At 43.3% G+C, this 17,529-nt stretch overlaps 1 protein-coding gene across 1 annotated transcript in view; it reads left to right on the top strand.

Annotated features, from left to right (window-relative positions):
• The first annotated feature begins 1,972 nt into the window (after positions 1-1,972).
• IFT172 (intraflagellar transport 172) overlaps positions 1,973-17,529 on the top strand; it is a 255,466-nt gene continuing 239,909 nt past the window's right edge. The window contains exon 1 of the mRNA XM_063441063.1: positions 1,973-2,197. Within this exon, the coding sequence (XP_063297133.1) occupies positions 1,973-2,197 (225 nt within the window). The remainder of the gene's footprint in view (positions 2,198-17,529) is intronic.

Here is a 17,529-nt window from a genome sequence, read left to right as displayed (position 1 = left end):
CGAGACCCAGCTCATTATCTAAATTATACTATTAATAATGTTACTGTATAACCAATACATAGCGAGACCCGGCTCATTATCTAAATTATACTATTAATAATGTTACTGTATAACCAATACATAGCGAGACCCAGCTCATTATCTAAATTATACTATTAATAATGTTACTGTATAACCAATACATAGCGAGACCCAGCTCATTATCTAAATTATACTATTAATAATGTTACTATAACCAATACATAGCGAGACCCAGCTCATTATCTAAATTATACTATTAATAATGTTACTATAACCAAAACATAGCGAGACCCGGCTCATTATCTAAATTATACTATTAATAATGTTACTGTATAACCAATACATAGCGAGACCCGGCTCATTATCTAAATTATACTAATAATAATGTTACTGTATAACCAATACATAGCGAGACCCAGCTCATTATCTAAATTATACTATTAATAATGTTACTGTATAACCAATACATAGCGAGACCCGGCTGATTATCTAAATTATACTATTAATAATGTTACTGTATAACCAATACATAGCGAGACCCAGCTCATTATCTAAATTATACTATTAATAATGTTACTATAACCAATACATAGCGAGACCCAGCTCATTATCTAAATTATACTATTAATAATGTTACTGTATAACCAATACATAGCGAGACCCAGCTCATTATCTAAATTATACTATTAATAATGTTACTATAACCAATACATAGCGAGACCCGGCTCATTATCTAAATTATACTATTAATAATGTTACTGTATAACCAATACATAGCGAGACCCAGCTCATTATCTAAATTATACTATTAATAATGTTACTGTATAACCAATACATAGCGAGACCCGGCTCATTATCTAAATTATACTATTAATAATGTTACTGTATAACCAATACATAGCGAGACCCGGCTCATTATCTAAATTATACTATTAATAATGTTACTGTATAACCAATACATAGCGAGACCCAGCTCATTATCTAAATTATACTATTAATAATGTTACTGTATAACCAATACATAGCGAGACCCGGCTCATTATCTAAATTATACTATTAATAATGTTACTGTATAACCAATACATAGCGAGACCCAGCTCATTATCTAAATTATACTATTAATAATGTTACTGTATAACCAATACATAGCGAGACCCGGCTCATTATCTAAATTATACTATTAATAATGTTACTGTATAACCAATACATAGCGAGACCCGGCTCATTATCTAAATTATACTATTAATAATGTTACTGTATAACCAATACATAGCGAGACCCGGCTCATTATCTAAATTATACTATTAATAATGTTACTGTATAACCAATACATAGCGAGACCCAGCTCATTATCTAAATTATACTATTAATAATGTTACTGTATAACCAATACATAGCGAGACCCAGCTCATTATCTAAATTATACTATTAATAATGTTACTATAACATTAGAGTGTCCCGTAACAGAGCAGGCAAAAGAATATCAGAAGTAAATATATAGCTTTTCTACGGACATTAAAGACAAGGTTCTAAATGAATAGTTTTTTCCCCCCCGAAGTCTATATGGAGAGTGTGTGATTGACAGCCAGGGGATGTGTGTCAAGGGCTAAATAAAAATACTGGTTTAAAGGGGCACTCCAGAGACCAATACAACTTTAACACATTTGATAGATTGTGGCCTCAATACAATGCTGCCTTTTGTGCAGGCTCAGATCTTTTTGCACAAAATAAATAAATGTTTTGCAGAATTCTGCAGCATGCGCCTGCTCCCTTAGCCATGCCCCCCCCCTTCCAGAAAGATTGTTTGGATTGTTCCTTTAAATGTCTCTATCCAATGTATTTCATGTAATATGTCTGCCATGGTTTGACTCTGTATCCCATTTGGGGAGTTTGCATTTCTTCGTCTGAGCTTGTACTCCAAGGTTCTGTTCCTTTCTTCATTCAGGACTTCATGGCTGATTCTAATCCACCCACACAGTGTGGACATAGTTTGTGTAGCCAGCAGGCTATTCTTGTGGTGATCCTTTCTGTTCATTTTCTGTTCCTACCTAGGCTGCGTGTTCTTAACTGGAGTTCCCGGAAGTCTTTGTGGGAAGAAGCTCGACCGAAGGAGATTGCCAATCTTTACACGATAACGGCTCTGGCCTGGAAAAAGGACGGCTCCCGGCTGTGTGCAGTGAGTGCATTGGTTCACACTTTCATACTAACCTGTTTGGCAATAAGAAGGCTTAAGTAAGGTTTCAGTTTACATGATATGCTATTAAGGGTTAATTTTGAAAAAGATATACTATATTTTTATAAACCCTATTGGCGAATTTCCAAAATCTAGAAACAGAGGAGATAGAGGTAAAAGGAAGAGTTAAGTAAAACGCGTTGACAGTGTTGCTTTTAGCAGGATACACACTGTACTACACCCAGACGCACACTAACGGTCTGTTTGTCCATCTTATCTGTTTAATTCTGTCTGTCTCTAAATCTGGCGGTAGTGTTGAACTGCACCCATCCATGAGGTCGGTGAGGCTTAATGCAGCAGTTTGTCTAAGGATTGTTTTACTGAGTGCTTCTGTCTCGTACTCTTGGCTTCACATTTCATTGAGGCATTGGGGGAGATTACTACAATGTTCCCTCGTGAAGAAAGGTGGATATAAACTGTGCAATCCTTCGTGTAAGATGTGCGCAGAGTTTCACTAACACTTACTGCTTGCTGGATTCTGAACTCCGCTGTGCCTGTATTTGTTTTTCTATATTCAGATGAGGAATAATGGCAGGCCCTGCAGAGACTTCTTCTTTGGCATCCCGTGCAGGCCTGTCACTATCCCAACAAATAATACTGTATAGAGGGAGGTGATTAATTCAGTCTGCTGTTTAGTAGACTTTCCCTAGTGCCCTTCATGAAGCACTAGGCTCAGTTTTAGTGTAAAAGCGCCAAGCATCTTCAACCAACACACAATATGGAACATGCTTAGTAATAACAGCCAAAGATAAAAATTTGTATAAAGAATAACCACGGTTACACCATAGAAGGGAGGGTAGCTGGAACCCTACTCACACTTAAGAGACCTTTTCTACTAGCTCTCAATCGTTTACATTTTAAACAGAGAGTGATGCTGTCTCTTTAAGAACCTTCGAAGTCTATCCGAGACTTAAGATAAGGCCAGGGACTAATTCAAAGTATTTTGAAATATTGGGCAGACTAGATGGGCCGAATGGTTCTTCTCTGCTGTCACTTTCTATGTTTCTATGATGTAGATCTTGCATAGACTATTCACAGCTCCCCCAGCTCTCTCGGGTAGAACACAGAAATGGCCAATATAGTGCAGATAAACATCTCCTAGAGAGTAAGAAACACGCCTGCTCATTATTAAAGGAGCGATTAAATGCCACCCCAAACGAATTGTTAATATGTCTATATATGGGTGACACCCATAGCTTCAAACAAGTAATACCTTTATTAAAGCATCCACAACAAAAAGCCTTCAAAGTGGCTGAATTACAATCAGCTTACATTATTCGATGGTGAAGAAAGCTGTGTATGCCGATTCTCACATTAAGTTTCAGATTCCAATATGTATCTCGCTCGAAGTCTTCTGGGATCCTGATCATGTGACGCGTTGCGTCCTACCCTCGGCTTCCACAGATGATTGTTTCTTCTCCTCTCACATTTAAAATGTTACCTGAACTCTTTCTTTCTCTCCCAGTTGGTGTTATCCAATGCTGGAGGTGTATACACCAAGTCCAATTAATTAGTTAGAACTTTCTGTTTTAGTCAAAGTCCACCATGAGTAAAGACCGCATCAAAAACAATAGTATTGGAAATAAACAATGTCGCCATTTTACAATACTATATAACATAAACACACGTTACTCACAGCATTGTGGGAGGACCTGGACCTACAGACAGACTATTTTTGTAGGTTGCGGGACATTTCTTATGTTTTAGTCACCCTAATGTAATTGTTTAGTGTTAAATGTTAGTGTGCTCTCATGTATTGCCAATGCTTGCAAGCAACTAGGTGGATTGGCCTGTGGAGCCTGTACATCTAGCAACCGCTGTATGCACTACCTGAATAGCAAGGCTTGCTAAATTGCACATTCTGGTAAATATTGCCATTTCTGTTTTATGTTAATTATTGTCTGTGGCAAATCTAGCCACTTCTGAACTATATGTATTGTAGGTTGTCCATAGGCTGAATGTATACTGTAGATCGTTACCTGTAATAATGCTATGTTGCAGCCGTTCGCATACTGGCCCCCGTACCCTGCCAGCACACAAAGCATTCGTTGACGGAACATGGCTATTCCGGCCGTTCACCGTACGAATGCGGGCTCCCCAGGTAGACCACACACTCACCAGCCGTGTGGCACCAAGTAATCGATTGCAACAATGTTGCAATCGGTAATCAAGGGCTCTCCTAGGTGGCCGCCGATCGGCTACCGACCATGCGGCGGTCGGCCATCTTGGATCCTTTGTCTCTGCAGCGGTGTTCGGTCGTCGAGAGCTTGGAACCGAAATCGGCTACTCAATGATCCGAACACCGCTGGACTTCCAGAGCGTTCGGGAGTGCCGCGTTTAGTATGTTGTGTTCCCCATAAATGTCCGGTACTGTTGGGCCGAACTCAATGTTTGAATGTATTTTGTGCGGCGTTCGATTGGTTTAGCTGGGATCGGAGCGGTATTCTCACTAAATGTGCCCGCCGACCCCAGCTATCTACCGAACGGTCCCTCGTCTAAAAGCGAGTAAAAATGTATAAAATATAGATTTCTGTATAAATTGTCGGTTTTGCGCCACGAGGGGATAATCCACTTAATCGTCCATTTTAGTGGGAGTATCCCTCTCGTGCCGCAATGCCTGTTGGGATAATTACAATGCCTGATGGGAGAAATCCCCTGTAATAACTGTAAGGAAACCCCTTGCACGGGGAACTGCATAAATACGGAGGTCTGTGAATAAAGCGAGTTAGTTGACTCCCAAACTGTGTTTCGTCCGGTTATTGGGAGGATGGGGAATATTGCCGTGCTTTCTGTCTTGACTGTGGATTTCCTGAAGATACCAACGGATATCGTGGACTAATATACTGCGTTCCGTTACATTGTCTTTCCCATCCCTTTATAAATATGTCATTATATTAGAAGTTCCTGTCTGTTGTCTAATGTGATTTGAGTGTTTGTATTTTTATTGCGTTGTCACAGTAAGCTTAACCCCTTAAGGACCGAGGACGGTTCAGGACCGTCATCGGCATTTTTGCGTTGCCGACCGAGGACGGTCCTAACGGTGTAATGTACTTACCCGATCGGCGATGCTCCCGGTGTGGGGAGACTGCCTGCAGCCCATGGCGGATTAGGAGCCAACCGAGCGATCACATGGTCACAATAGGTGTCTATGTGTCTGCCTGCTATTGTACAATAAAAACTAAATAACTGTTAATGTTAATAAAAAAAAAATTTCCCCACCATAACCTATTTGGATTTTGCTTCCCAAACACTACCAACAGGGCCTGACTGGGGAAACAAAGCAGCCCTGGAAAAAAAAATCTATGCCAGCCCCATAAGTCATTGCGCCATATATTGTCGCAATATATATATATATATATATATATATATATATATATATATATATATATATATATATATATATATATATATATATATATATATATATATATATATATTGCTTTTTCTAATATAATATATTGGTCCTTTCAGAGTAAAACATTTAATTATACAGTAAGCATACTCACATGCAGACACAGACAATCTCACTGACACACACAAGCTCATTGATACACAGCCTCATAGACAAACAATTTCACTAATATACATAAGCTCATTGACATAAAAACACAAGCTCACTCACTAGCAGGCACACACACACACACATACACATGCAAGCAAGCAAACTCACTAACAGGCGCACACACACACAGCTTAATGTAGTGGTTCTGTTGTCTATAGCCTGTCCCTGCAGGCTTTTGAATGTAAACACTGACTTTGCAGAGAAAAGGCAGTGTTTACATTGCTTCCTAGTGACACCTCTAGTGACAGACACTCAGACGGTCACTAGAGGCGCTTCCTGTGTCAGTGCAGATTGGCTGAGATCATCAAGCTTGATGATCTCAGTCATAGAGGCAGAGACCAGCACGACGTTGCATGACACATACAGACACTCACAGCGTAACACAGACAGACACACACACAGCATGACACAGACAGACAGACAGACACAGACAGACAGACAGACACACACAGCATGACACAGATAGACACACAGCATGACACAGACAGACACACACACTGCATGACACACAGACACACAGCATGACACACACACACCGCATGACACAGGTACACACACACCGCATGACACAGGTACACACACACCGCATGACACAGACACACACACACCGCATGACACAGACACACACACACCGCATGACACAGACAGACACACACACACCATGACAGACACACACCATGATACAGACACACCGTGACACAGACAAACACAACATAGACAGACAGACACAACACAGACAGACACAACACAGACAGACACACACACAGCATGACACAGACACACACACAGCATGACACAGCATGACACACACACACAGCATGACACAGACACACAGCATGATACAGACACACACACACACACACACACAGCATGAAAGACAGACACACACAGCATGACACAGACAGACACACACAGCATGACACAGACAGACACACACAGCATGACACAGACAGACACACACAGCATGACACAGACAGACACACACAGCATGACACAGACAGACACACACAGCATGACACAGACAGACACACACAGCATGACACAGACAGACACACACAGCATGACACAGGCAGACACACACAGCATGACACAGGCAGACACACACAGCATGACACAGACAGACACACACAGCATGACACAGACACACACAGCATGACACAGACACACACAGCATGACACAGACACACACAGCATGACACAGACACACACAGCATGACACAGACACACACAGCATGACACAGACACACACAGCATGACACAGACACACACACAGCATGATACAGACACACACACAGCATGATACAGACACACACACAGCATGATACAGACACACACACAGCATGATACAGACACACACACAGCATGATACAGACACACACACAGCATGATACAGACACACACACAGCATGATACAGACACACACAGCATGACGCAGACACACACACAGCATGACGCAGACACACACACAGCATGACGCAGACACACACACAGCATGACGCAGACACACAGCATGACGCAGACACACAGCATGACGCAGACACACAGCATGACGCAGACACACAGCATGACGCAGACACACAGCATGACGCAGACACACAGCATGACGCAGACACACAGCATGACGCAGACACACAGCATGACGCAGACACACAGCATGACGCAGACACACAGCATGACGCAGACACACAGCATGACGCAGACACACAGCATGACGCAGACACACAGCATGACGCAGACACACAGCATGACACAGCCAGGCGCAGACACACAGCATGACACAGCCAGGCACACACACACAGCATGACACACACACACCATGACAGACACGCACACACACAGCATGACACACACACACACACACACACACTCCCACTGACATACATACTTTTTGGTACCTGTGGGTGGGCAGACTGATAGCTGTGCTGGCGGCCGCAGGGAGAACTTGAAAGGCGGCCGCAGGGGAAGCTCTTCATGAGGCCGCTGGGGGAGCAGGCTCTTCTGGGGGAGCAGGCTGTTCTGTCTCTGCTCCCCCTCCCTCGCGCGCAGCTTAATGAGACCGGAGCCGGAATATGACGTCATATTCCGTCCCCGGTCTCTTTCTAGCGCGCGCGCGAGGGAGGGGGAGCAGAGACAGAACAAACAGCCTGCTCCCCCAGAAGAGCCTGCTCCCCCAGCGGCCTCATGAAGAGCTTCCCCTGCGGCTGTCTTTCAAGTTCTCCCTGCGGCCGCAGGTCACCCCGGCCCCAGGTGCCGACGGCCCACCGGGAAATTTCCCGGTATCCCGGTGGGCCAGTCCGGCCCTGACTACCAAGCCTCAATAAGCAAACCAGTAACCAGCCTCGTGCTGATGAGTTGCATTAACAACGAAACAGCTGTCCATGAGTGGTTTACTGGCTTTGCATCTTTTCCTAAATGGTGTTCCAAGCAGTTGTATACGGCAAACACAGATTAAAATGAATCCATGTTTAAAATGGAATGAGACAAAAATGTGATTCTTCAACTCATTTGCATATGCCCACCCAGAATCCTTTGCGGTTGTAACATCACTGCAGATTTGGGGTTTCTGTGGGAATGCAAGTCTTATGGCTCGACTGGTGGGCAGATTTTTGTTTAACATTGTATTCATTATCCACAGACTTCAGGTGGAAGGGGTTTTCAATCACAAGTTTCCCCACCATAACATATAATATATATATATATAATGTCATACTAAGTGTATTTTTATATTAATATGTACATATATTAATATAAAAATACACTTATAATTAAATTACACACACGTGTGTGTGTGTGTGTGTGTGTGTGTGTGTGTGTGTATATATATATATATATATATATATATATATATATATATAAAATACAAATAATAAGTAAATAAAAAAAAAATAATGTAAAAATAATAATAATAAAAAAAAAATATATCTATATGAAATTGTATTTTGATATTAATATATATATAAATTTATATCAAAATGGGGGGCGGGGCTTGGCCAGCTAACTGAACGGTCGCACGGAGCTAGAGCTCCCCGCATACATCGCCCTAAAACCGGCTACCAGACTGACACTGACCTGCCACAGGCTTCCCACCAGACCGGGGAGCACTGAGAGTGCAGCGGGAACAAGCGGACACAATCGAGGGGCATAATGCGGTGGATCACGGGCCCGGAGCGACTGAGACCTACTGCAGACCTGGCTGGGAGTGGCGGCCGACCTCCACAGCGGGAACTGCTGATCATACAGCGGCCGAATCCCGTCCCCCCCCAGGACCGGTGGGGGTCATCCCGGTCCACACAACTCACAGCTGCCATCTTTTGCCTGCATCACCACAGACTGCACAAAGGGGGCCGAGAGGCCAAGCAAGATGGCGGACGCACACACCTAGGAGCCAAGAGGCCACGCTTCACATAATGCGGACCTCACTGGGCCCCAAGACAAAATTGGAGACCAACTTGACGCGATCTTTAATCGTTTTTGGGAGGCACTGGAGGAACGGAGGAAGCAGAATGTAAAGGACAAAAGGCCCTTACTTAAAACACCACAAAAACACGAGGTGAGAGATGCGGGCCCACACACAGGAAAATCAAACCCAAAGGTATCCGCCTTCCCTAAGCCGACCACTCTCACACCTCTAGGCAAACGAGGGCCGATCCCAGGGCACAGAAGCAGAACCTTAAGCAACAAACCAGCTACGCGGATCGCAATCTCCTGCAGAAACCGAGCTGGTAAAAACGTGCCGCTGGTCACATCTCCAGCCGGCGGCAAGAGAGTCACCTCACGCCTGCCCTTTAAGGTCACCCACCCTTATGTCCTTCACCTAAGCGGACACTCTGAACCCAGTCGGTCACAAGAGGACACCCACCCTCACACGTCATACCCAAGCGGGCATAGTGAACCCAGATGGTCCTATGGGGATATTCACCCTAATGCATTATGTACAAGCGGACGCTCTGAACCCAGCCAGGGTATTGGATGACTATCCTCCAGGTGGAACAGGGCAGCCATCCTGACATGACCGAACCATGCCTTTAATGTTTCTCTTTGTTTGTTTTTAACTTATGATTTTAGCACTGCAAAACTCCCTGACTTAAGGCAGCAAGAGATACTTAAGCTTGATAACCCTTTAACTATTCCCCTGAAACCCTGTCTGACACTCTTGATTAAACTTCGGTTAAGCCATTAAAACAGGGCACTCTAGCTAGCTGAGCAATGTTTAACACTTATTACTTATTAGTATATACTCTCTGTATGTTTACAGTCTTAAGCCTGATGATCATAACGTGAACCGCTACAACAGACATACAAAGTTAGCGTGTATTAAGCTTATTCACACATCATAAAAATTGTGCCTTTTTCCAAATGCCATGCAACTGTTAACATATACCTGTAACTGCTATCGTGGCATTGCAAGCATCTTTTGTTATTCCGTGCACAACAAAAATAAAGAATTAAAAAAATATATATATATAAAAATTATATCAAAATACACTTAGAATGAAATTGTGTGTATATATCTATGTACATATAAATAAATAAAAAATAATACGAAATATACATATGTCCATAAACATATTTACATAAATATACACGTAGACGTCAAATGCATATATATTTAAATTCTACGTGTGTATTTATGTAATATTTTTACATAATTAGGTAATTTTATTGATTGCAATTTGAGGGACCTGCCTACCAACCCAGGCCGAAAGTCCAGAGAATTTAATTTGTATTTTACCCTGTAACGTTCTATGGCACCCTAAAACCTGTACATGGGGGGTACTGTTTTACTCGGGAGACTTCGCTGAACACAAATATTAGTGATTCAAAACAGTAAAACATATCACAGCGATGATATTGTCAGTGAAAGTGACTTTGTTTGCATTTTTCACACACAAACAGCACTTTTACTGATGATATAATTGTTGTGATACATTTTCCAGTTTTGAAACACTAATATTTGTGTTCAGCAAAGTCTCCTGAGTATAACAGTACCCCCCCGTGTACAGGTTTTATAGCGTTTTTGAAAGTTACAGGGTCAAATATATGGGTCAAATATTTTTACATTGAAAATGGCCAGGTTGGTTACGTTGCCTTTGAGAGTGTATGGTAGCCGAGGAATGAGAATTACCCCCATGATGGCATACCATTTGCAAAAGAAGACAACCCAAGGTATTGCAGTCTTTTTCAGTAGCCACTTAGTCACAAACACTGGCCAAAATTAGTGTTCAATTTAGTTAATTACTTTTTACACACACAAACAAATATGAACGCTAACTTTGGCCATTGTTTGTGACTAAGTGGCTACTAAAAAAAGACTGGCCATACCCCATATTGAATACCCTAGGCTGTCTACTTTAAAAAAATATATGTACATGTGGGATGTTATTCAGAGATTTATGACAGATAATACTGTTACAATGTCACTATTGATACATTTTAAAAATGTATGTTTTGAAACCGCAATATCCTACTTGTACTTATAGCCCTATAACATGCAAAAAAATAGCAAAAAGCATGTAAACACTGGGTATTTTTAAACTCAGGACAAAATTTTGAATCTATTTAGCAGTTTTTTTCATTCTCTTTTGTAGATGAGTAAAATATTTTTCAAGTAAAAGTCAAAAAACATGTATTTCTTTCAATTTTGTAATCATATTTTTTTAAATTAAATTACCTGAGATTATATAAATAATGGTATGTAAAGAAAGCCCTTTTTGTCCTGAAAAAACCCAATATATAATGTGTATGGGACCAGTAAATGAGAGAGCGGAAAATTACAGCTAAACACAAACACCACAAAAGTGTAAAAAGAGGCCTGGTCTCAAATGTACAACATCGCAAAAACAGTCCAGTCCTTAATGGGTTAATGTAATCATCATATAGGCTAGTCCCAAGAAGAATAAAGTTTTGTATGTCAGTTCCTTTTGGAACTTGTGTCCAGTGTGGATTTATAGGCATCCTAGTGACAGTCTTCGGACTTGTTTGCTGGTTGCAGAATCCCTCTAGCTCTGGGATAAATCAAAGAGCTAGGCCTGAGAGCCTCAGTTGCCTTTGTAAAGGCAATATTTGTAATCACTGTAAGCAGAGCTGCTTTGGAATAGGCAGAGGGAGAGCTGATGCATGGTTGGGTGCAAAAGCTCAAGAAGGACCTAAGTCAAGCTGCAGCGACTGGGGCAGAAGCATTCCAGGAAGTGGAATTGGCGGAGGTACCCATGCGGGGTACAGGAAGCTCAGTCACATTTGGTGGCAACGGTGGGATGGCTTCCTAGCAAGTAGGGAAGCATCCTTGGGACTCAGGAGGGATAGCGCTAGCATCCGTGCAGCGTCCCTGTCTGGAGAAAAACTCGGGAGAATGGAGCGAGCTAGCCCCTGGGCAGAGTCCCCATACAAGGAGGAGTTGACCTAGTATGATGGCACTGAATATTAGACACCAGGTCCGAAGGAAACTCAGGGAAGAGGTCGTGAAGTAGAATCCGGTTCTCTGGAGAAAATCCCTCCCAGCCCCAAAACAGCGACATCGTACGCAATTGGGTCTATGGATACCTTTTCTTGGGAGAACCGCTGCTGGAGGAATGGGTGGTTCAACTGGAGAGACTGGTCTGGAGAGAATTGGCGGGAGATGATGGCTACCGGGCTTTAAGGTGGTATGTGGTCCAGCAGTACCCTTGGCTAGCCGATGATGACCCGACAGAGGGTGAGGACTAGAATGGCCCTGGTCTTTTGTGGGAGGCCTTTGAGGAGGAGACTGAGTTTGGAAGTACTCCAATACTCCGACTCTGGGACATCCAGCAACAAGCCTGGATACTGATTTGTTCTACTTGGCCATTACGGAGTTTGGGCTTGAAAAGGAGTACAGGCGACTGTCCGACTCTGTGCAGCAGCAGGCCGTGGAGGCTGGAGATTTAATAGACCTTACAGAGAAGATAGAGATGACCAGTCCCCCTCCTTAGCGGCTGCCGGAGTTACAGGGAGAGGAGATGATCGGTCCCTCTCCCCAACAGCAGCAGGTATTCCCGGGAGTGGAGACAGCCGGTCTCACTCCCCAGTGGTAGAGTGTGTTACAGGGAGGGGAGACGGTCATTTCTCTCCCCAGCGGCATAGTGCAACCAGCGTGCCGTGGTAGAGGTAGCCGACCTCTTTCCCCAACAGCAGGGTGCAAAAAAAATGAAACAAATCATGTACCCCAAAACATCATAAAAATGTATAATAACCCCACAAATAACACATCCTCTAATAGCCATGATCTGAGTGCCCAAGTTCTCCAAATAGCGCTCAGATCCATGCAGTTTAGGGGAAACACCACCGTGTTAAAGTTCTGACCAGCCGCACACTTGATCCAACTTTTGGGAGCTCCTGCAGCCGCAATACAGGGTGCTCTGCCTTGGTCTCTGGTGGCGTTTATTCCCCTTAGTCTCAGGTACCTTCCCTCCAAAAAGCGCTCTCCTGGCAGGTTTCAAAGTGGTACAAAACTGCGAACCATGTTGTCTGGGAACTGCAAGGTCACCTCATGCTGAAAACGGTTCCATAACATTCGCGGCTAAGTCCCGCCGAGGTGACCGGGTACCCACTATGTCCTCATAGCGAAATTGGTTCCATAGCGGTGGCGGCTAAGTATGGCTGAGGACTATTCGTGGGTTTGGTTCATGCGAACGGCCGCCAGAGAGCCAGCGTTCTGTTCCATTCATATGAAGGGAAAGTGCAGAACCAGGGGTGCCCAAGGAAAGCTACTTATTATTTATATAGCCGCAGCAAATTCCGTAGTGCCGTACAATGGGTGGACTAACCTACACATAATTGTAACCAGACAAATGGATGCACAGGAACACAGGAGGGGTGAGCCTACATGTTAGAGGGAGTGGGGTATAGTGACAGTAACAGAGGGATTGAGGGCGTGCTCAGTGAGTTTACATGTTAGAGGGAGTGGGATATAGTGACACAAAGGGTATATGTGACGGTACAATACGTTACTCCGTCAAGCATTCCCTTCTTCCCATAAAATAATATTCCCAATAATCCACAGGAATAAATATCGCCGGTATCACCAAATAATCCACACATGTGCCAAAGCTTAATGCTGGAACAGAACTTTACTGGAAGTAACAACAACAGGTATTCAAGCTACAGTTTATTTTATTCCCTGCTCCCATGCAGGGGAGGGACACACACGTTATTACATAGTAGTTACATAGTTACATAGCTGAAAAGAGACTTGCGTCTTTCAAGTTCAGCCTTCCTCACATTTGTTTTTTGCTGTTGATCCAAAAGAAGGCAAAAAAAAAAAAACAATTTGAAGCACTTCCAATTTTGCAACAAGCTAGGAAAAAAAATCCTTCTTGACCCCAGAATGGCAGTCAGATTTATCCTTGGACCAAGCAGCTATTACCCTTCATTGAAAGATTATATCCTTGAATATTCTGTTTTTGCAAGTATGCATCTAGTAGCTGTTTGGACATCTGTATGGACTCTGATAAAACCACTTCTTCAGGCAGAGAATTCCACATACTGATTGTTCTTACAGTAAAAAAACCTTTACTTTGCCTTAGACGAAATCTTCTTTCTTCCAGTCTAAACGCATGGCCTTGTGTCCTATGTAAAGTCCGGTTTGTGAATAGATTTCCACACAATGGTTTGTATTGGCCCCAAATGAATTTGTATAATGTTATCATATCCCCTCTCAGGCGACGTTTTTCTAAACTAAATAGGTTTAAATTTGTTAACCGCTCTTCATAGCTGATCTGTTCCATTCCTTTTATTAATTTTGTAGCCCACCTCTGCAGTAGCCAATAAAACAGAGGTTACAGCCCACACAAAATCCTCCCCTCTGCCTGTGATTCAATTATCTTATACAATAGAAGATGCAATTATCACAGGCAGGAAAAACAGTTTTTACAGCATATTCATAACTTCCAAAATATACATCACATTCACATAAAATTATATAATCACAATCAATCCATTCAGGGAACAACATATCAAAACATGGCATGAATCAGACCAGGGGTTCAGAAGTTAGTAAAGTATCTTTTGGGCCTGGCTGGCAGCATGGCTATCTGGCCCAAACCGGTTTTACAGAGCCCTCTATCCTGGAGACAATGGGGAAAATAATCCAATTATATCCAGGGATAGAGAAAACCCGCTATCAGTTTTAATGATATGCTTTCCTGAAGAAGTGTGTTTTCAAACATTTTTTTGAAGGAGTGGAGACTGGGTGAATGTCTAACAGAGAAGGGAAGGGGAGTCTTGGAGGCGAGCATCAGATGTGGGAGTACAGGAGTACAGACGTAGGTCTTCGGCAGAGCGCAGGGGCCTCAACTGGACATTCTTGTGTATTAGGGAGGGTAGGTAGGTTGGAGCAGCACAAGAATCTTAAATTGAGCCCTATATGGAACTGGAAGCCAATGTAAGGACTGACAGAGGGGGCAGGCGTGGGAGGTGCGGGCGGACAGGAAAATGAGCCTTGCCGCCGCATTCATTATAGATTGCAGCGTTGCAATCTGGGAACACATAAGACCACTCAGAAGGGGATTGTAGTAGTCAAGGCGAGAGAGAACAACGGCATGGACCAGCACCGTAGCTGTGCCTGGTGTTGGATAGGGGCGGATGCGAGCTATGTTTTTGAGATGGAAACGGCAGGATTTGGTTATCGACTGGACATGAAGGCTGAAGGAGAGGTCGGAGTCAAAGAGAACCCATAGGCAGCGATTCTGTGAGGTAGAGGTGATGGTGGCGCCGTTGACTTGGAGGGAGGCAGACACGGGAGTAGCAACACTTGAGGGAGGAAATAAAAAAAGTTCTGTTTTGGATAGGTTGAGGGAGGCAGTATAGATAGAGAACAGTATGGAACCAAGGACAGAACCTTGGGGAATACCAACAGAGAGGAGTTGGGGAGAAGAGGCAGAGTCAGAGAAAGAAACACTAAAAAAGTGCTGGGAGAGGTAGGAGGAGCACGAGGAGAGAGCAGTGTAACGGATCGCCTGGCACCCCGACTTGGTACCTCCGTTAATGGATGCTCCTAGCGTTTCCTGAGGACTCCAAGCACTCTGGCAGACACCACAATCACCGAATCTGAGAAGCATATGAATGCTCTCAAGCCTCTGAATGCTGTAGACCGTTGAATAGGAACCATACGAATAGGCTTGCACTCCTAGCAGTCAACTGGAACAGCATGCAATAAATCCTTCCCCCAATAATGAGACGACACTTCACTTTGAGGGTAAAACAGGAACTCTGGACTGGCACATCCAGCCTGGCTTTTATTTCCATCTTACACATTTAAGCCTGCCCACAGGGGAGGTGTAAAATATCCAATAGCATAGATGTTACCTCCCACACATCTCCTCCCCTTAGATTAACACTTAACCCAATTACACATACAGTTAAAACATACTTTCTACCCAACTTTCATAACTCTAAAACCATACATCACATTCACATAATAACATATCCACAATCAATCCATTCAGGGGAACAACATATTAAAAATGGCATGAATCAGACCAGGGGTTCAAAAGTTAGTAATAGTATCTTTTAAAACCCCTGTCAGCATGACTTTCCGGCTCAGACCGGTTACCTCCCACAATGCCTCACAATCCCTCCCCTCTGGCCTGGAGATAATTGGGGAAGGAATCTAATTATCTCCAAGGACTGAGGCAAAACTCCATTACCCACATGGCAGACAAAAAGACAGTAAAAGACATAACATTACATACTGATACATTTAACACATAAAACACACATTTCTACATATCCCCAGTTTAACCGAACACATAAATACCTACATAATATTTAAGACAGTATTACTGTGATATGTTACAAAGTCTTAAAGGGACATTATTCCCAAACGTCCCAATATGTCCACGGATGATTCTAAAAGGGCCAGCAGCAGCAATATAAACTAAAACATGCCCAAATGTAGTTCTTAAAGGGTCAGTACATTATGGTAGCAGTCCATAAGCCCCAATTCAGTCCCTTAAAGGGCAATATCTCCCAGGGACCATAATCACTGGGCAGGAGGCTAGCAACCAGGCTTCTCCAGTTCTCAGTGGCGAGGTTGGTTCCGCCACAAGCAGTATCTCGTAGACCAAGATTACGGAGAATGAGAAGAAGCTGTTGATGATCAACAGTGTCAAAGGCTGCAGAGAGATCAAGGAGAATTAGGATTTTTCAGTAATAAGATCATTGGATACTTTGGTCACAGCTGTTTCAACAGAGTGACAAACGTGGATTCCAGACTGAAGTAGGTCAAGCAGAGAGTTGTATTCAAGGAAGACTGTCAATCTTGCATACACCACTCTCTCAAGGATCTTGGAGGCAAATGGCAGTAGCGAGATAGGGCAGTAGTTGGATGGGGAGTTGGGGGTCAAGGTTGGACTTTTTCAGAATCTGTGTTATGGTTGCATGCTTGAGGGGTAGAGGAAATGTGCCGGAGGAAAGGGAGAGATTGAAAATGTTAGTGAGAGGAAGAGCAAGAGAGGGAGACAGGGTGCGGATGAGATAGGAGGGAATAGGATCGAGGGAACAGGTGGTGTGGCAGGAGGACTGGAGCAGAGCAGAAACCTCTTCTGTTGTTGTAGGTGTGAATGAGCATAGAACAGTGGATTGAGTGGGGTTGGGTGATGTATTGGAAGCGGAGGGAGAGAGGTTATAGATCTCTTCCTTGTTTGTTCTAATGGCAGCTGGGCAGGGTAACTCAAACGGTATGCCAGACTTGGACCAT

This window comes from Pelobates fuscus, chromosome 2 (assembly GCF_036172605.1).
Source record: "Pelobates fuscus isolate aPelFus1 chromosome 2, aPelFus1.pri, whole genome shotgun sequence".
Taxonomy (NCBI): Eukaryota; Metazoa; Chordata; class Amphibia; order Anura; family Pelobatidae; genus Pelobates; species Pelobates fuscus.
Note: the sequence above shows the minus strand (reverse complement) of the source record. Positions and strands in the feature narration are given on the sequence as shown.